Raw genomic sequence first — 19,874 nt, 5'->3', positions numbered from 1 at the left:
GGGGGGGGGGGGTAATATCGACTTACGTAAAGATATTTTGGGATAATGGTTAAAAAAGTTCCCCGACCGCTGATGTACATCATGCACGAGAAGTGACAATATCTTCCATACTTTAATAACTGAAAATGAAACTTGTATTGAACAATATACTTACATTAGTACTTGATAAGTATTAAATGAAGTGAAATTTTCACAATGGCAACTGTCACCGTGGTGAAATAATCTTAGCAATATAGTCGATACTTCTTTTTGATAATGATTCAATAAGACAGGAAACGTTATATTATTCTTTTTTTCTGTTCTTGTCTTGGTCTATTATTACATCATGTTTGTCAATTTAACACCATGTACATCATGCACGTTTTTCGCTATCCGCCATAGCTGGAAATGAAACTTGTATATCATACTTAAACTCGTACTTAACAAGTATTAAAGGAAGTGTTTGTAAAATGTACAATGATTATGTTGCGAAATGACAGCTGTCACTTAGTGTCAGACAAAGCGAGAAACTGGTGAAACGATCTTAGCAATTGAGAAACGTTACAACTGCACAAAAATATGTTCGATCGTGAGGCAAAAAGTTTGAGAAACGCTGTGTATCTAAGTTAAGCTGTCAAAATGTGAACAATGCGATGGACGTGACATCTAAAGCAATATTGTCAAACACTCGTGACGTTTCCGAAACGGCAGGCAGACAGGCAAGCAGTGTTTATGCACACGCTGTTAACAGATCGTTAAGTTTCAAATATCTCTGCTGGCCTGTGTTTTCACTCCGGAGTCGTTCACTCGGCTACGAAAAGTTCGAAAATAGTTTTATTAAACGTTTCGAATGGGCCACGACTGCATGTATTTAACATCTATTCCCGTTTCGCTTTATTGAAATCAAAAGTGCCATTGTTTATTTCCGTATCAGAATGTATTACATTTTCTTTTTAATGTTACACTATGGAAATTAAATTAAATATTTAGCAAGTTACAATTGATTGCAGTTACATTTCTTTTTAGCCGCCTCAAATTGGAAACAGTTTGTTCCCCAAACAGTTTGATACATATATTCGTTACAGTCAGGGAATTACACGAAATACCGCATCCGAGCATATAAATATGCCGACTCTCCCCCTCGGACAACAATAAAAACACCAGTTTCGAAACGGTATAACTAATTCATTGGAGTAGTGTGCATGAGTGTGTGCAGTAGTGCCCATTGTTTTGATGATATAATGATGATATAAAGTCTGCTTGAATATCTATTTTTATTTCTGTTTTGTTAACAGTATTTATACGTGTATGCACACATATAAATAAATACAAATGTGAAACTCGTATTTCACTATACATTTGAAAAAACAAAAACAGTGCGCTGCTTTCGGGAGGAAGCGAATTTATGATTTTTAATTACACGGGTCCTTTATTGAAGCCTCGCTGCGTTTCTGGTATTAAATCTTCACTCGCACGAAAAAAAAACAACACATTTCGCGGAAACTAATTACACATGCTCCGCTCATTTTCATATTATTCAGGAATATAAATCGAGTTCACATTTTTAAACAAACATTTTAGATAAACTCACTTGTTATTATTATTATTCGCCAACAAAAGCATTTGTTTTAAACAATTCCAGAGCTCGCGTTTTATAATTAATAATTAATGTTATTCTGTGAATTGCATTTACAGCTTTCTAGGTAAACCGAATTGATTATTTATTTATTTTTGTTCGTCTCTGGTTGCGGTTGTGTGGAATATCGTAGCTCCAAGTGGATGCAATCACTTAATTGCGGTTAATGGATGAATAATGGGGGCTGTGCCTTAAGATAGATACGTATAGCCAGGTTATTGAACCAATTGTTCCGCTGCGAAGTTCATGCGGGTCCACAATTGAAGACACTACAGTAAATATTTAGGATGAAGACATCCTCACAGATCCAATTTGAATTCTTAAATTCAATCAAACGAATACACTTAATACATGTGCTACTGCTATTTACTTATTTCTTAGAATGTACATACAGGACAATAAACTACAATTGAATTCTTAACATTTGGAAGCTTATTACACGAAAATCGTTAATGTTTCAAGTTTCTCGAGCGATTAATTAAATTGTATGAAGAGATCAAATGAATTTCTTCAAATTTGAAAGTAAAATTTGCAATTATTATATTATTTTTTTTGGTAACGTAATTGTTCATAATACCGTGCTAAATTTTAATATTAAAATGATAATTGTGATAATTATATAATTGGAATAATTTATGGAATTTTGTACAAGTCATATAATTGTTGTTGTGGTAATCAAATGTAGAAACATTTTATGAATTATTGAAACATTGATTATCTATTGAACATTTCCAATTATGTTGTTTTATGACGACTTTAAGAGTCAATTTGTTTAAATAAATCTCTTACCAAACATATATAGAATTATAGAAATATTAAATTCAAATTAATGTTAATTGTTATAATTATTTTACAAACTTTTATTGCTTCGAATTTACTTATTTTCTTTAAAATTTATAATATGGGATTGGTTTAAAATGATTTAATTATTGTTTTAAACTAGAGTAGCAAAACTTATACTTTTGTAAATACTAGAATACCTCGCATAGTGCGGTTTTGATTAGTGCTGATTCACTATAGTGCGGTTTGAAAATTTAAAAACAAACTAAATTATAAAACGTATACATAAATGATCGGTTTTTGTCATCTTGTCAAGTTTCTTGTAATGCGGTTTAAAGTCTTCGATTAGTCCGGTTTTCAATAGTTAATCGTTAATACCAAGAAATTAACTGATGGTCCATTCTATTCTCTGTAGTTTATTCTTTAATATCCATATTCAATATGTATTTGAAGTTTACTAGTTATCGAGTAATTAATTAAAACGCAAAGACATTGCTCCTACAATGCATCAAATTAATTTCTTCAAATTTGAAATCCTATTACATGAAAATCGTTAATTCTACGAAATTGACCGTAGTTTATTCTCTAATTTTCATATTCAATATATTTTCTAAATTTAGTACACTCGGTCCTCTTTTTATGCGTACTCTTTTTATGCGGTTTTTATTTCAAGAAGCATTTTTTTTTAATAACTATTTTAGGTCATTTTGACAACGTTTTGACACAAATTGGCAAACAATTTCATCGAAAAAGATGATAATTCTGAACGAACATTCAAGTTTCAACGCGAATTTCAGAATTGCATTTCAGAATTGCATTTCTGAACATCGCAAAGTTTAATCACTGATTATATCAAAGGGAAAAAATCAACATGCGAAGTTGAGACTAATTTTACTTGTGAAGAATCATTATCTTCAGGACATAGATCTGATATGCTGACTATATCTTCTAGTAATGAAAATGATTTCGAACCAGTTCGCAAATTATGCTAAACACTCTCATATAGCAACAATAATTCTAAAGAAAAAATGTGAAGAAGGATTAACTTTCATACAAAATTTCTGTATTTTTTTTTGTAAAATTTTTCCGTATAAATTTAGAAGGAATATGTTAAGATTGAAATTTAATAAAGTTGTCTATGATTGTTAACGTTTTTATAAAATTATGAATAAACATTTCAGAAAGAAATAAGATAGTAAGACTAATTATTTTTCTGAAATTTAATAAACCCTTTTTTATGCGATTTTCGGTATATTGTAACTCATTGATTTTGTTTTATGCGGTTTTAAAAAAATATGGAACGTATCCTTATTTTTATACGTGTGTCTAGTCCTTTTTTGTGCGATTTATTTTTATGCGTTTTCCTGTGGAACGTATCTACCGCATAAAAAGAGAACCAAGTGTAGTTTTTAAGTGAAAAAGTAACTGTCTTAGTTGCTTTTTCGAGGAATAAACTTACTTTTTTCCAAAGTTTGGAATCTAATTACGCGAAATTTACTGATGGCTCATTCTATATTTTATTCTTTAATATCCATATTCAATGTGCATTTCAAGTTAACTTGAGTAAATAAGTAAAACGAAAAGCCACTGCTTTTTCAAGGCATTGATCAATGATTTAAATACTCATCAAAATTTAGGCATTAAAGTTATCTTCACTGCAAATTCGACAATTTAAATTCTGATTGTTCGATTTCATACATATTTTTTTCACATTCAGCTGCACCTGTATTTTTTTTTGTTTGTTTGCAGGTATATAAAACAAATGGAAACGATTCGTTTCGCCGCAACGGCAAAATTTAAAATCCGTTTTTATTGCACGGGAACGGCAGATGGTTTACGCAGAGGAAACAAACAGAGAGAAAAAAAGCTCGGATTTTATCATGCGTGGGCGCGGTTTGAACCTACAATAAATTTCACTTAAAAGCTGTTTATGTTATAACCGAAACCCGATCATCCTCTATTCATTGGGTGCGTCTCATTCATACGGCAAACTATTAAACGTTGTTGTTAATTAGATTCGCTTTTTGCTCATTCTCAAAAAATTTAATAGAATCATCTTCACAGATTATTACACTCCAAATGGTGTAATAAGGTGAGCCAATCTTTGATTCAATTTTCATGCAAAGAAAATGACTTTTTGATGGATGGATTTTAATATTTTTCACGTCGGAGAATTCAATTTCCCTTTCGATCGCCCTATCTGAAACGTCAGTGTTATATATCTGATGAAAGTAGGCGATGAAAATGTGGATGACGATGATGATGAGCATGATTCACTTTCAGCATAATCGACCGTGTTCGCTACTTACTATTAATTGTAATAATGGTAAAGCAACGGTAGAGGTGAACTCTCTCGTTGAACGAGGTGAACGCGTGTTTGGAACAGGGTTGGAAGGTATAAAAAAGCATAAACGAATCATAGTAATGGGCTTCGGGATGTTTATAGACTGCAATTTACAACGTGCTTATTAAGTTTCACGCTCATGACATTGCTAAGCGTTTTATTTTACGACCAAATCACTACATTTTTTTTTTCTCTTACTCATTCTCTCGTATGTAACCACTAGAATTATACAGTTAACTAAATGCAGTTTTTAAAAATATGTGTTCGAACATGAAACTACACATACAAATTACTCATTTAATGGTACAACAGAATAACAATCAGATTAATTGAATCATCAATTAGATAAATGAAATACAATGTCAACGTTTTTCTTGATTACTCGAAAACTAATACATTTCAAATACATATTGAATATAGATATTAAAGAATAAACTATAGAGAATCGAATGAGGTATTAATCAATTTCGTAGTATTAGCAATAATCACGTAATAAGCTTTGAAATTTGAAGAAATTAATTTGATTTGTCTTTACCTTTTACTTAATCACTCGAANNNNAGTAAACTTGGAATACATACTGAATATGGATATTAAAGAATAAACTATAGAGAATCGAAAGAGGTATTAACCAATTTCGTAGTATTAGTAATAATCACGTAATCAGCTTTGAAATTTGAAGAAATTAATTTGATTTGTCTTTACCTTTTATTTAATCATTCGAAAACTAGTAAACTTGGAATACATACTGAATATGGATGTTAAAGAATAAACTATAGAGAATCGAAAGAGGTATTAATCAATTTCCTAGTATTAGCAATAATCACGTAATAAAATTTGAAATTTGAAGAAATTAATTTGATTTGTCTTTACCTTTTACTTAATCACTCGAAAACTAGTAAACTTGGAATACATACTGAATATGGATATTAAAGAATAAACTATAGAGAATCGAATGTGGTATTAATCAATTTCGTAATATTAACGTTTATCGCGTAATAAGCTTCCAATAAAATACTATCAAACGTGTCAAATTACGAATAATTTCCATATAAACAGTGTCACGTTAATAGAGTGAAAAGCAAGAAACAAGAATTGAAGATGGTGCACTTACAAAGGCGGGCGTAATTAGAATCAAACGACCTCTCCTCGCTGCAGGCTCAAAATAAAAACAAACAAACAAAAAATGGAAAGTTTACTAACTTGCACTCCCTCTGTTCAACGCGCTTTCCTACACTTTTTTTTTGTTTGTTAGTTTCTCACGCAGAAATTGACGCGGTAAGCTTGCACGTCGTTCCCTTTTGAGCTTCGCACATTCATTACGTAACCAAAGCACTCTTTTTTTTATTTCTACATTGCGGTACATGAGCAAATAGAGACTTAATTAGGTTTTTTTTTCTTTTAGTTTTTTGTTCCTCTCATTCAGACGAAAAATTGATTTAATGTGAAATAAAACGTAACTTTATTGAGATCTTCCTTTTTTTTCTTCAGCTTTCGTCAGATCTTTGAAGAAAAAAAAAGGAGCTTTCCGAATAAATTTGCATGAGAAAAATGAACATTTCAGTCAATACTTTTTCTTCGCTCTAGTTTCAACCGAATATTCTCAATTCCACAAAAGATACAAATATTTTTACCAATTACAAACACAGCTTATAAAATGAACACCCTGTGTATAAATATATACTTTGCTTTACGTAATTGCATAAAAGCCGGCATTTTGCTCCGTGCCGCGCTTTAATTACATTGCTTTTATGAAAAGCTTGCAGTTTTCACAGTGGACTGTAAGCTAATTTATGAGTGGACTCGGGTAACTTCGACGATAAACAGCCATTACATTTAAAACAAAAATGTACAAAGAACAAATTTAATGAAACTTAAGGCTAAAATGTACAAGCGTACATTATTTGAATCGTACAGCAGCAATACATCGCTTAGTGCCGATAATTAAGGACTATTAGAAACGAGAACTACATTGTTCGATTAAAATTCAGTTTGTTTTGAAATTTTCAAACCGCACTATAATGAATCCATACTACAGTTCGAAGCCGCACTACGCGAGGTATATAGCTGCATATAAATCCATGTAGTTGACATAACAAGATTAGATTAAGGTCGAATGCACATAATGGATTAGAAAGAGTTTGAGCAGTTTTTTTGATTAGAAATGATCGAAAAATCCAGAGATTACTTTCTCCAACTACAGCAAGTATACGTTTTTTTATCAAAAAAAGCTGACTTATCAGTGAAGTTTGTGTCTTAGAAAAATTTGTTCAACAAAATCTTGTTTTTTCTAATAATCTAAAAACTAGCGACATTTAATTAATGAAAACAAATAAAGACATATTTTTTGAATATAAAATAGTTGATTTATTAGTTTAATTACAAAAGAAAAACATTTTACAAGCATTTAACCATTTTCGGGCAGATATATCCGCCCTATTCTTGACACCTGTGCTAAATTGTCTGCAAAGCCACTGTGGTGGCGCAGTCGTCGAATCTTATCTATTATTCAGTTAAAGAAATTTGAACACTAAATCAACGTAATCATTTACAATAATAATGTAATTGAAGAACTTGTGCAATAAGTGCATTCTGTTGCTAAAACAATTAATACTTTATCTAAGAGCGTGTATAAAAACACTATTGTACTCAAGTACAAATAAATATACCGATCGTGCGTTTATAAATTGTATTTTTTTTACTGCTCAATATAAATGAACGAATTCCAAGGTCTTCCGGTGCGCAATTGTAAAGAACGACAAAGCTAAACTGCAAATTGCTAAAACACCGATCAGAGTAGAACGTTGTAGAAACGCAGTAACCCGTACCGAAAATTCTATTACATTTATAGTTGTAGTCCGGTTTATTTCCACGACATTGTTATTTCACTACCTGGAACTGCTACCAACCTCTAATAATAAGGTGGCGTATTGTGAAAATGGGATTTCAAATTGTGGAAACACAACGCAAACGTAGAATTATCGTGAATCATTCAGAACAAAATTCCCAATGAAATATTCAAATAAATCAATAACAAACAACAAAAAAAATCAATAAATTAAATCTACTACTATTAAATCCGTTCATTCATTCTAATTACTCAAAAGTAAATAAAAAACCTCTTCCTGAAAAAGCAAATTTGATTGAATTGTCTTATGAAATCATGTTCTTTTCGTTCGTTTGTTCTTATTTTGATATTGCGATAGTAGTACACGTAGTGTGTTCATGCAGACCGCATTGTCAAGCGCTATGCTAAGCTGCCGGCAAGTGAAACTGGGTCAATCGATCGGATAGATCAAAATGCTCTTTGTATAAGAAGTTTAAGAAACGTTATTATCTATATTCAACAAAATTCATAATATAGACTTGAAAAAATTGTTCAATTTAATTCAATTATTTTATGTTGTCATAGCAACAATAACAAAATGTAATTGTTAACCTCCAGAAACTTTGTTAACCTTTCTTAAAAACTAACAAAGTTTAAACATTTTATAAAATTTTAGTTTAGACGGGAACTGGATTTGTTACGTTTTCTTTTATATACTGTTCGAATCTGTTAAAACTTAATACTCATATTCAAAATAGTAAACTAAGAATGTGGGTAGTATATCTCAAGTCATAGTTAACTGCTTATAAAAGTTAATTAATAGTAGTCGCTTAGATAACCCTTGGTTATTCGGAAGAAATAGTATTTAGATACGAGAATTATTTACTAAGTTCAATAGAAAAACTTTTTTTAGTATATTCAACATGTGAAAATTGTATACACTTAGATTGTAGATATAAGTAAACCATAAAATTTAACGTTAAACTATTAATGAGATGCAACTTGTTAAAATTGTCTTGTTACAACGAATAATACAAGATCTCTATGAATTGTTTTTGATGTTTTCCACATGCATATCTCTTCCGGATGAAATTGTTCCAATTAATGAGATAAACACAGTTAGCGGAGAAGCAGCAGTAGGAAAGAGGTAAGGGGACAAGTAAGTTTTGAATGCATGCGAGAAGGTCCGACGACAATACGTAAAGTTTATCAACATCGGTCGGATTTCCTGTTTCGGTTGAGGAGAGAAGTGCATTATTCCATGTGCATCGAAGCCGACGGTCGCAGATGGCCATTGTAACCAAAAAAAGACGCATTCATCCCCAAAAACAAAACAAACAACAACAATCGCACGCATAGACATCTATGATGTTCGCAGAAAACGCACGTAATTCAAAATAATGTATAAATCTAAAGACTGAAAATGGTACACAAAACACACACACACACTTACGATGTTATTGTTCTGAAGAGATTAATCCAAACAAAAAAAACACGAGAAAATAGAATGTAATGCGAACTGTGGTGTAAATCACAAATTGGTTTCCGGGGGGGGTTGGTAAAAATGCACTGCACACAACAATCACAGGTGATAAAATAATTGAGCACTTGGAAGAATGTTAAGTGGTCTTTCGCACGTTCTCAGTCCATATCGTCTCCTCCATCCATCCAGCACGAACGATGATCGTTTCCTTCTTTTCGTCTTCACTTGCTCGCTTTCGAAATTCCTGTTGCACGGACAACAAACTGCTTATAAACATTAACTAGATGCATGGATGCGTTGCAGATCGATGTGAAGCAGCGCGCTTGCCCGAAGAGCGGCTGACTAGTTACTGAATGTTTTCGACTGTAAACATGGTCGAACACATGCTTCGACCGTTCGGAACGTCTGGCTCCATCTACTACCCACGACTCAAAGAACTCTCGTCAACAGATATTATTATTACGTCCTGCATTCCGTTTCTAACAGAAATTCATCAACGCATTCTTCGCCTCCAATAAAACACAATTTATGTCTCTCCTCATTTGTTCCACAATCTTATATTTCTTCATATCTTATATTCAGACCTTCATGTTTTCCATTGTGTCACCTTTTCTTAAGTTCTCGTTTATTGAATTCTTAAAAATCGTGCCTAAATCAGCTCCTGTTATTAGCAGTACTTTTTTTTGTCAGAAAAAGGTGTTGAAACTGACAACTTGTAAATCTTCTTACTATAAATTGAATTCATTGTATTTAAAGCAAATGTTAACAAGCAGTGGACAGGACAATTCAAGTCCACGCTCAATGACTCGCTTAAAGAGCGCCGTTTCGCATAACGAGTGACGATGATTGCGCACCTGCTACATCCTTTTTAAAACTTGTGTACACATATTATGTGTATTTTTGAATATGTTTCACTATACGAGTAACAATCCAGAAATTTTTGAACGAATTTAAACTCGTTAAGCGAGGTTCCACTGTATTAATAATTACATCCATAATTTATGTATTTCTATTAAATAAATTAAATCCAAAACAATACAAATCTTTATAAAGTTCTTTTGATTTTATCAACGGTAGTTATTTAGTTATCAACACAATTAGTTGATAAGAATTTTTATCAAAGTTGAAACATTATTTGCTATGCTATTGTAGTTGCCTACATATAAAAATTATGTAAAATTTACTTTTATTCAACGACTGATATAAATCTAGTTGCTACTTGTAATATCAAGTCTTCATAATTGGTATTTAGTACTAAACAGTAAATATATTCTTGATAAGAATAAGTTAAGCAAATTGTGCCAACATAAAAATCAGAAACTTCTGCTTCAGCATTATTTACAAAATAATTTCACTTCGTGAATGTTGTTTTCGTCGTAGTTCAGTATAAAAATTTCAAATAAATTAATTAAAAGATAAGATGCAGAAGTACGAGAAATTAGAGAAGATCGGAGAAGGCACGTACGGCACAGTGTTCAAGGCGAAAAATCGAGAGACCCATGAAATAGTAGCCCTGAAGAGAGTGAGGCTGGATGATGATGATGAGGGAGTTCCATCATCAGCCTTAAGGGAGATTTGTCTGCTCAAAGAGTTGAAACATAAAAATATAGTCAGATTGTATGATGTATTGCACAGTGATAAGAAACTCACATTGGTGTTTGAGCATTGCGATCAGGATTTGAAAAAGTATTTCGATAGTTTGAATGGTGATATTGATCCTGATGTAGTGAAATCATTCATGTATCAATTGCTGAGAGGATTGGCCTTCTGTCACAGCCACAATGTGCTGCACCGTGATTTGAAACCGCAGAATTTGTTGATCAATAAGAATGGTGAATTGAAGCTAGCTGATTTTGGTTTGGCTAGGGCTTTTGGGATTCCAGTGAAATGTTATTCAGCTGAGGTGGTTACTCTGTGGTATAGACCTCCGGACGTATTGTTTGGGGCTAAATTGTATACAACATCTATAGATATGTGGTCTGCGGGGTGCATTTTCGCTGAGCTGGCAAATGCGGGAAGACCGCTGTTTCCTGGTTCAGACGTGGATGATCAGTTGAGGAGGATCTTTAAATTGCTGGGTACACCGACTGAGGATACTTGGGCTGGAATATCCGCTTTGCCGGATTACAAACCGTTCCCGTTGTATCAACCAAATATGAGTTGGTCTCAGGTAAATCAGCGCGTGACGTTTGAATTGTGAATGATTTCGTTACCATTTACAGGTTGTGCCTAAGCTGGGGAATCGCGGACGAGATCTGCTTCAGAGACTGCTCCTCTGTAATCCCACGCAGAGGATGTGCTCCGAGGAAGCCATGATCCACGCCTACTTCAGCGACCTCAATTCAGCAATAAAGAATGATAGATGTTAGCAATTAAGGAGGAGGTGCAGCGCCGTGACTATAAGATCGGGGCCCTCTCGCAAAAACTAAAAAGTTCCCAAATAATCTGATCGAGGAGAATTGCGAGAGGGCTTTTGCTACAATTGATATTACATGTGATGTGATATACTTATTCCCAAAGTCGAGAAGACAAAAAAAACAAAAACCATTACGTTTAATAAGTAGTACGACTATGAACTTTACTTTAATAATCTAATATTTATTTCGTTGTTTCGTCATTATCATCAAGGTAATCGTAATCATCCAAATCCTCTTTCCATTGCATCCGCTCCTCGTATAGCTTTCTTCTTAAATTCCATTCCTCTTCCAGGTAGTCCTGCTCAAGTACGTGGTTCTTGTCTGGTCTCATCGCCTTCGACTTTAACAACTGAAATCACGTAGAAATCATAAACATACATCTTTAATCAAACCTAGTTTTTTAAGTATATCTTGGCGAATCGAAAATATTAAGAAATACCAAAATTTTATACAATAGCGTAAAATACTTATTAAGAATTAATGTATTTAGATGAAGAATGTTTCTTTATAAGAAATATATAAAATAGGATACTCTGAATTTTCTATCTTATTCCATTAATTACCTGTCGTTTATTCAGGAAATCCTTGAAAGCCTCCCTCTGCGCTTTCATACTCGGATAAATGATAGGATCTGAGTTTACGGTGCGTTCCAATGCGCATCCGACATCCGGATCCAATCTATGCACGGCGTGTGTTTTTTTCATAGATTTTCTCACCTAAAAACACCAAATTTATATCCAATAATCACGCAAAAAAACGAGTAACTTACACGTTCCATAATATCACCATGATCCAAACCCAAAACATTCTGCGGCATATCGGGAAGAATTTCGTCGCTTTCCTCTTCAATTTCCAAATCCAATTTCTCTATACGCTCCTAAGCATGGATTAAAAGTTTTTTTTTTATATCGCCACAACTTCTGAGTGAATGCTTAATTGTTACCCGAACTGCTGGTTCTAGAGACAGATCCAACTTCAATTCCGTTTTCAACTTAGTCGTGTGGTGAATCGGTTCGTAATCTTCACCGAAATCTGCTTTCGACAAACGTAAATCGAGTTCCGCTAAATTGGTAAACTGTTTATCTGAAATACAATATTTAAATTGGATCATTTACATCTAAAATTCTGTTTAAATAACCTTTAAAAAATTGAATTTTCGGTACTTCTCCCACAATCCTGACCTGCGTTATTTCGTGCCTCAATGCACCTGCATGCTTTTCCAGAATAGCTTCGATATCTTGATCGCTAGTTGTTCCTTTCGCCAGCCAAAAAACGTGTATCATTTGGAAGTCCGGAGTAACGCGGACCTGAAATACAATATCAAAATTTCATGAAACTTCTGAATAAAGTATTGATCTAATCTATTGATTTACCCTGTTAATTTCTATACCGTGGCCTAAGAAGTGTTGCGAGTATTCCCCAGTTGCCATAAGATCGGTAATGTACTTCATAAAGAGTTTATTCAAGACATGGATACGTTTCGAACTTGAAGATTTCTTACCCTCGTTCGCCCCTTTCGTTAAAACGCTTGCTTTCTGTAATAACGGTGCATCATTGGTGAATCTCTTCCTGTAATTACAAATATTTCATTATAAATTCTAACAAATCTTATTAAAATTAAACAATTTCTACAAATATTTTTTTTTTGTATATTTTGGAAACAGATTTATTATTTCACTAAGTTTAATAATCATAGTTGTTTCTTATTTAGAAATATATAAACTATACCAGTGAAAGCGAAAACTAGGGCCCACCAAATATGTTCAATAACATAAAAATTTCATAGAAATTTTGTTTTTATTTTGTTTTGTTTTTTTAACCCAATCCTCAGAATCCTTTTCCAAATGTATTCTGGAGGTAGAAAAAGATGAAGACTGAACTACACTAGTAACACTAATATTTAAGTTTTTTTTTAAAAACATTTTTTTAACAGAAAATATGTATTAAACAAGCAATTTCTTTCACTTACTTTTTCTTATTAGTGTTCATCAATTTCTGCATAATTTTCTCCTGTCCACTCAACGCTGAACTCGTGTTGAATAGACGAAAACTCAACGCACTTATCTTAATTAAACCGCTCAACATTTTTAGCTCACTTTGTTTATATTTTATCAGGTGTTCAAATTTAAGGTTAGAATTTGGTTCTCATTTGAATCATAATAATTTCGAAGTTGGTGATTCTGTATTTTTTTTTAAATATTAAGTTATTATGTAATAATATTATATTAAATAATATGTGTAATTAACTAATTGTAAATAATCAGTAATTAATATATTAAATCAATAATTTAAGATAAAAATCGTGCAATGATCGATTGGTTGCCTATACTAAACTATAATTATTTGCTTGTTTACACATTAACTTCAGTTTATTATAATTTAATAATAGATCTTAGGACACATTAAATGTAATCAATATTTTATAATTTGCTTCATCTATAATTTTTGAATACAAAAACACCTGTAGAAAAGTTTATTTATAATTTATATTTATAATTTGAAATTAAATACTTCAACCACTCCAACAATCAAAACCAAATCATTTCTTGTCAAAATTGTAATTTTTTAGCAGATCAATCGAGTTTTGTTTGTTCAATTAAATAGGTTCATTAAATAAAATATTTGTTTCATCAGCTGAACACGTTAGTATTCTTAAGTTGGTAATCCTTATGTAAAATTTGAAAATAATAGAAATCCAATTGGAAACGAATAACAATTGTTTAACAAGGCTTACTAGATTTGTTAACGCTTTATTTTAGTATTAACACAATTTGTGTAATTAGTTGCGAATTTAGGTAAATGGTTGAGTTATTGAATAATGACGATGCGTTTAGGAATGTTTTAGCTATGGTGATCATAAATAACGAGAGGAAAGAAAGAAAAGAAAAAGTAAGAGAATCCAAATGGAATGTTGTATATGATCCTGGACTCGTTCGTGATTCATAGCTCACGGCTCGGCAAACGGAGGGCACTAGCTAGTAACAAAGCTCATGCGCAAATCGGCCATCGCCGAACAGTTTGTTTATGTCAGTTCTATTTCTGTCTGTGTAACAGCGTATTATCTATTTTATCAATGAGTGAATAAAACAAGCGAGAGACGACGTAAAAAGAAAGGAAGAAGCAATTTCCCGAAAGGAGCAAAGCTGCAGGGAAACACAGACGGAATTTGAACGACGACGGAGAAAGCCTTTAGTAGTCTCTTCAGCTGAGCGACCAGACGAAAGAGAGAGAGAACATATACGCACACACACACACACACGGCTCGTCGTACGGGTGTCAAGAGCGAATCGTCGAATGTTTTGTTGTTGGTCCGATAACGGGGACTCAAATAAAGGTATGTCGACAAAATTTATACTTTTTTTTTCTATTGCTTATTCGTCGAATCGACTACGTTGCTCTATCCACAATCCTTGTTCGTGTGTTTTGTTTTTTTTTTTGTTGGGAAATTTCCCCTGAACGCCGCCATCTTACGTGTGTGCACAGATAGAGTAGATCCATATAGAAAGAGAAACACAGAGAGAGCATTGTTGCCAGAATATTATTATTATTTATTTAGAGGGGACATCGTTTTTAATCCGATTCTCCTCCTCTCAATACGCTTCCAGAAGAAGAAGAAGAAGGAAGAGAAGGCTCTCTTCCTCTCCACTTGATTCGCAAGGTTGTGTAATATATTTGCTGCAAATTTCTGTTATGTGTGCTGTGCTCGTTTCGCTTGGATATAGTCATCTAGGGCAGCAGAGGGCTGCAGTAGTCTAATTAGGGCGTTTCCTCGTTTTGTTTATTCGGTAAGGATAACCATTCTTCAAATCCAATTCGATTTACATCAAAGTCGAGGCCCTCTCTATTTTTTTTTCCTTCCTTCCACTCCCTTGTTTACTATTTTATTGTGGAAATTGGGTGCGATTGGCATAAGCTTTGTGTGTGTGTGTGTGTCGGCTTTTGGGAGTGATTTGCATTAGTTTACTTCGTGTGAGCGAGATGGAGCTATTCGGGGTGTAGTATATGCATCCGTGCGAGTGTATGTGTCGGACAGTGTTGCGGTTTGAGGATGAGGCAACTCTGATTATGTACGTTTTTTTTTTGGTTCAGCGTGAAGTTGATTGCTGATTATATATATATATATATATATATGCACACACAGTTTAACCCACCAGAATTACAAAGCTAAAATTTCAGTACGTTTTGTTTTCATCGAATCTACAAATATTCAGTCGACTTTGATGCAACAAGTACACCATGACATACCTTCTATTTTTATCCATATTTTTCTATGTTATGTTTTGTTGACGATGTTTTTTGTTTTATGGAAGCTAATCATAAATATTGAAATAAGTGTTTACAATTAGATTAGATTCAAAATTAATCACTTTAAATATCCTTAAATTAATCTACCGATTACTTAATTTTTATGAAATTTAGTCGTATTTGGTTAACCATGTACAAAACAAAGTTACTTTTGCAAGTATCAAGTACTTGTAGCTTATTTCACAAGTATTTATATAAGTTGTACCTGAAATTTAAGTACAAATATATACAAAGAATATAAGATAAAACAATTCTATGCCGATTTCTGTATTTAAAATTTTGCATCATAAGCTCAGAAAATTACATTACATTAGTCGACATTATAGAAGTTCAAAGAAATAAGTATAGTGGAATTATTCAACTAATTTTCTTTTCAAAATTAAAGTTTAAATATTATAAATTTAAAATAAAAGTATGTTACGTTACGTTAAATATATTACTTACTCTTTTTATTTTACGACTTGAAAATTTGTTTATTAAGAGATTAATTATGTTTAGCTGTGAATTGAACATACATTTGTATCGATTATTAAATTAAGTAAATTTAAGTAAGTTTGTAGTAAATAAGGCAAGTTTCGTCAAAAAATCCAATAAGAATTTTTCTTTTACAACGACGCAATTGGATAGAAATTGAACTATATAAGATTCAAAGAGAAATGTTAATATTTTGAACTATGTTTCAATTATCGATAATTAAGTAAATTTGCTAATAATGACAAGAATCTCAAGATTTATTAATTGAGAAGTTTAGGACACGGATTAAGAACTAACGACAGTTTAAAAAAATAATTGTGAAATTATTAATCGAAATACGTTTTTTATTTAAAAGTTGATGCATTTTCTTAAGATGTTTCAATATAAGTAAACTTTAATGACGTCAGAGAAATGACATCACCCTCTTTGGGTGGGGTCTGCGAAATCACAACAAAATCGCTTCTTGCAAATTGCGAAATATCTTTTTCTTGTCCATTATTTTATATAATCTATACACTTAATATAATAAAATTTCGCAAACTGTATTTGCTCAATTATGTTTTAGACAATGATATAGTTAGTTATCTGACTAATTGCAACGATTTTTGTTGAGCGAACTGAATGTTTTGCGAGATTAAATAAATGTTTTTTCCTGTATAAACATTTGCGGAGTTTACAGAGAGATTCGCGGAACATTGACGAGACTAGTCGGAAGTATTTCTAGAAAACAATATTTCTAGAAAACCGTATTACTATAAACTCTAAATATAATATAGTCGATTCACGCAGTAAACATTAATTAGCTTCGAAATATAATTGACTGTATTTTTACAGTTATAGATTCGAATCGTTCCAAGATAAAAGTAATAAAAAAACGTTAAAGTTGGATAAATCTTATAATTAATTAGTTTTATGTGTTGCAAATAATACTTGTTTTTATTGTTGATTAATAAATTTTAAACTTTTTTTGGATAAAATTCAACTTGAAACTGTTGAAAAATAAACTTGTATATTTTGAGAAATATTTATTTATTGTTGCAATTATTTAGTATTATTAATTAATGCAAAAAAAAAAGATAAGATAAACATTCTGTTTAGACTAGAAAGTTTTGATTGCAAAATCAATTACCTAATATTAATTGATATAAAAAATTATATTATATTTAAAATTACTTAAGTATAAAGAAATCTGATCTAAAGTGTAACACAGGTTTTTACAGAAATGTGTGCTTAATTAATATGATCAAATTAACTATTGTCGTCTTTTGTTTTCTAATCCTATATATGTCAATTTGACACTTTATTTCATATTAAACACAAAAATCAAGAGATTGTTTTTAAAACAGAACAAAGTTAAGAAACTATTACAAAAGTAATATGCAGCAGTATGAATGCGACCACGCGAAGTGTCTGAGAAAAAAATGCCGACTAAGTATTGAAGAAGAAAAAAATGCCGATTAATTAACAAAAGATAAATCGAAAATATGTTGCGAACCAAATAAAATGCATGCATTTTCTTTCATTTAAGTGTTAGGTCACATATTCATCAAATAAATAAAAAAAAATAAGTATAGTCTAAACGTTAGAAAGTTACTTTGTAATTAATATAAATCTTATTCGATAAATCAAATAAGCTTGGTGTAGAAATATGACAGTACGTTATAGGTTAAGTAACGTTTTGAATTAATAAACTTGTTAATTTAAAATTGAATTTGAATGAACTGATGTACTTGACTTGCATTCATTATTAGTAATATATAATTATAAAAATTAAAAAAAAAACTAATTGAATTTTCAATGTAAATGTATTTTATAATTATTAATGTTGGTAGGAATGTTTATAGTTATAAATAAGGAAGGTGTCATGTTGAAATTGAATGGGGATGAGGAGGATAAACTGTTGGAATTGGTAGATGTAAATAATGTGAATGTGGTTATTGGAATTTTGAGCTGTGTGAATCGGTTATGTCATGAATGCGAGTGTGTGTGGCTTCTGTTGATATGTTCATGGCATCGAATTGGCAACAGCGCGCGCTACCAGATTGGTAGGTAGACCTATATGTATGTAGTTGGAGCAGGCACAGAAAGAGGGGAACGTTAGTAGATAGGAAGAGAGAGAGTGGAGGAGATCGTCCGTCCGTCCGTCTGTCTGAGAGAAGAGAAAGAGATTGTGTCTGTGTGTGTGGTTTAATAGGCGTTGACGTTGTTCGTGTGTTTTGGCAGGTCCGATGGCTACGATCCGTAAAAAATTGGTGATCGTCGGCGATGGTGCGTGCGGAAAGACTTGTTTGTTGATCGTGTTCAGTAAGGATCAGTTCCCCGAGGTTTACGTGCCGACCGTATTCGAGAACTATGTGGCCGACATCGAGGTGGACGGCAAGCAAGTGGAGTTGGCCCTCTGGGATACTGCGGGCCAAGAGGACTACGACCGTCTGAGACCGCTGTCCTATCCAGATACCGACGTGATCCTGATGTGCTTCTCGGTGGATTCGCCCGACTCCCTCGAGAACATCCCCGAGAAGTGGACTCCGGAGGTGAAGCACTTCTGCCCGAACGTGCCCATCATTCTTGTGGGCAACAAAAAGGATCTCCGCAACGACCCGGTCACCATCAAGGAGCTGAACAAGATGAAGCAGGAACCGGTGAAACCGCAGGATGGTCGCTCCATGGCCGAGAAGATAAACGCTTTCGCCTACTTGGAGTGCTCTGCCAAGAGCAAGGAGGGTGTTCGTGAGGTCTTCGAAACTGCCACCCGTGCAGCTCTGCAGGTTAAAAAGAAGAAGAGGCGTGCATGTGTCTTATTCTGAGCTAACGCACCTTATATTATATACATCTATATATATATATATATTTTATATTATCCTTATCATTACTGTGTGTTTTACGGGGTCTTCAAGAAACAAACAAACAAAAAACCAGTTAAAAAAAAAACTAAAAAAAAATAAAGTTGTAGAGCTAACATAAAAATAATAAACCCCACCAATTTCAAATTATTTTCGCTTGTTTTCCCCCATATTTCCTCTACTTCAGTTTTAAGTGGACATCCATTGTTCAACTAATCATATATATATATACACCCGAAACATATTCACAATGATTACTTGAACAATCTTCGAAAACAAACATAAACCAAACAAGTGTTCTATCACAACTTATTTATTGTTATAACTGCACCAAACAAAAAAATAAATATATATAAAAATGTGATTTTTTCCAAGGATGCAATAGAGAATTGGATTGGAATTGAATCCCTCCCAACATTTTCATACTACTATAAGAGATTAAAATAAAAATAAAAACTTGTTAATTAATTGATAATGTGTCAGTGACTTTTGTAAATAAAATATTCGAAATTAGTTGATACAAAAGAAAAGATAAACTAGTAACATTTATAAGAAAACCATTTTTATTGCATCCATTCCAAGAAACGCAATCATCGTGTCACCTCTTGACAGTGATGATACAAAAAAAAAATAGTTTTCTTTACCACTTTTTTTTTAATTCTCAGAGACATTGATGATGACTAAGACCTCTCAAGGTTTCGCAATTTCTTATTCATATTTACGTAATTGTATTATTATTATTGTAACAAGCACAAAGCTATGTATTAATCAACTGATGTCCACTTGCT

General features: G+C 32.5%; 4 protein-coding genes across 9 annotated transcripts in view; 2 read left to right on the top strand and 2 right to left on the bottom strand.

The window, feature by feature from the left end:
* The window catches only part of LOC108568512 (semaphorin-1A), a 191,419-nt gene extending 181,953 nt beyond the window's left edge, over positions 1 to 9,466 (bottom strand). For 2 of the 4 annotated variants that reach the window (XM_017929657.1, XM_017929658.1), the window contains exon 1: positions 9,018 to 9,464. The gene's annotated coding sequence lies outside the window, so the exon portion shown is untranslated. Of the gene's footprint in view, positions 1 to 9,017 lie in introns of all 4 variants that reach the window. The other 2 variants (XM_017929661.1, XM_017929659.1) reach the window with 2 other exon arrangements.
* Positions 9,467 to 10,272: 806 nt separating this feature from the next.
* On the top strand, positions 10,273 to 11,585 carry LOC108568514 (cyclin-dependent-like kinase 5). Its single transcript, XM_017929663.1, has 2 exons — positions 10,273 to 11,217; positions 11,270 to 11,585. Exons 1-2 carry the CDS (start codon positions 10,468 to 10,470, stop codon positions 11,414 to 11,416), a joined length of 897 nt encoding a protein of 298 aa, XP_017785152.1. The 5' UTR covers positions 10,273 to 10,467; the 3' UTR covers positions 11,417 to 11,585.
* Positions 11,586 to 11,624: 39 nt separating this feature from the next.
* Positions 11,625 to 13,600, bottom strand: LOC108568513. Its single transcript, XM_017929662.1, has 7 exons — positions 13,434 to 13,600; positions 12,838 to 13,033; positions 12,603 to 12,771; positions 12,408 to 12,547; positions 12,234 to 12,341; positions 12,028 to 12,180; positions 11,625 to 11,813 (listed from the first exon to the last, which is right to left on the bottom strand). Exons 1-7 carry the CDS (start codon positions 13,547 to 13,549, stop codon positions 11,646 to 11,648), a joined length of 1,050 nt encoding a protein of 349 aa, XP_017785151.1. The 5' UTR covers positions 13,550 to 13,600; the 3' UTR covers positions 11,625 to 11,645.
* An 845-nt stretch (positions 13,601 to 14,445) lies between these two features.
* On the top strand, positions 14,446 to 19,813 carry LOC108568533 (ras-like GTP-binding protein Rho1). 3 transcript variants are annotated; one of them, XM_017929700.1, is made up of 2 exons: positions 14,446 to 14,798; positions 18,467 to 19,813. In XM_017929700.1, exons 1-2 carry the CDS (start codon positions 14,759 to 14,761, stop codon positions 19,048 to 19,050), a joined length of 624 nt encoding a protein of 207 aa, XP_017785189.1. In that variant the 5' UTR covers positions 14,446 to 14,758; the 3' UTR covers positions 19,051 to 19,813. The 3 variants fall into 3 exon arrangements, with proteins under 3 accessions (XP_017785189.1, XP_017785191.1, XP_017785190.1); XM_017929702.1 differs by lacking the exon at positions 14,446 to 14,798 and adding an exon at positions 15,010 to 15,122; XM_017929701.1 differs by lacking the exon at positions 14,446 to 14,798 and adding an exon at positions 15,129 to 15,249.
* Positions 19,814 to 19,874: the final 61 nt, after the last annotated feature.

The sequence above is a fragment of the Nicrophorus vespilloides genome, unplaced genomic scaffold (assembly GCF_001412225.1).
Source record: "Nicrophorus vespilloides isolate i.1.1-1 unplaced genomic scaffold, Nicve_v1.0, whole genome shotgun sequence".
NCBI lineage: Eukaryota > Metazoa > Arthropoda > Insecta > Coleoptera > Silphidae > Nicrophorus > Nicrophorus vespilloides.
This window is presented reverse-complemented; position numbering and strand designations above follow the sequence as displayed.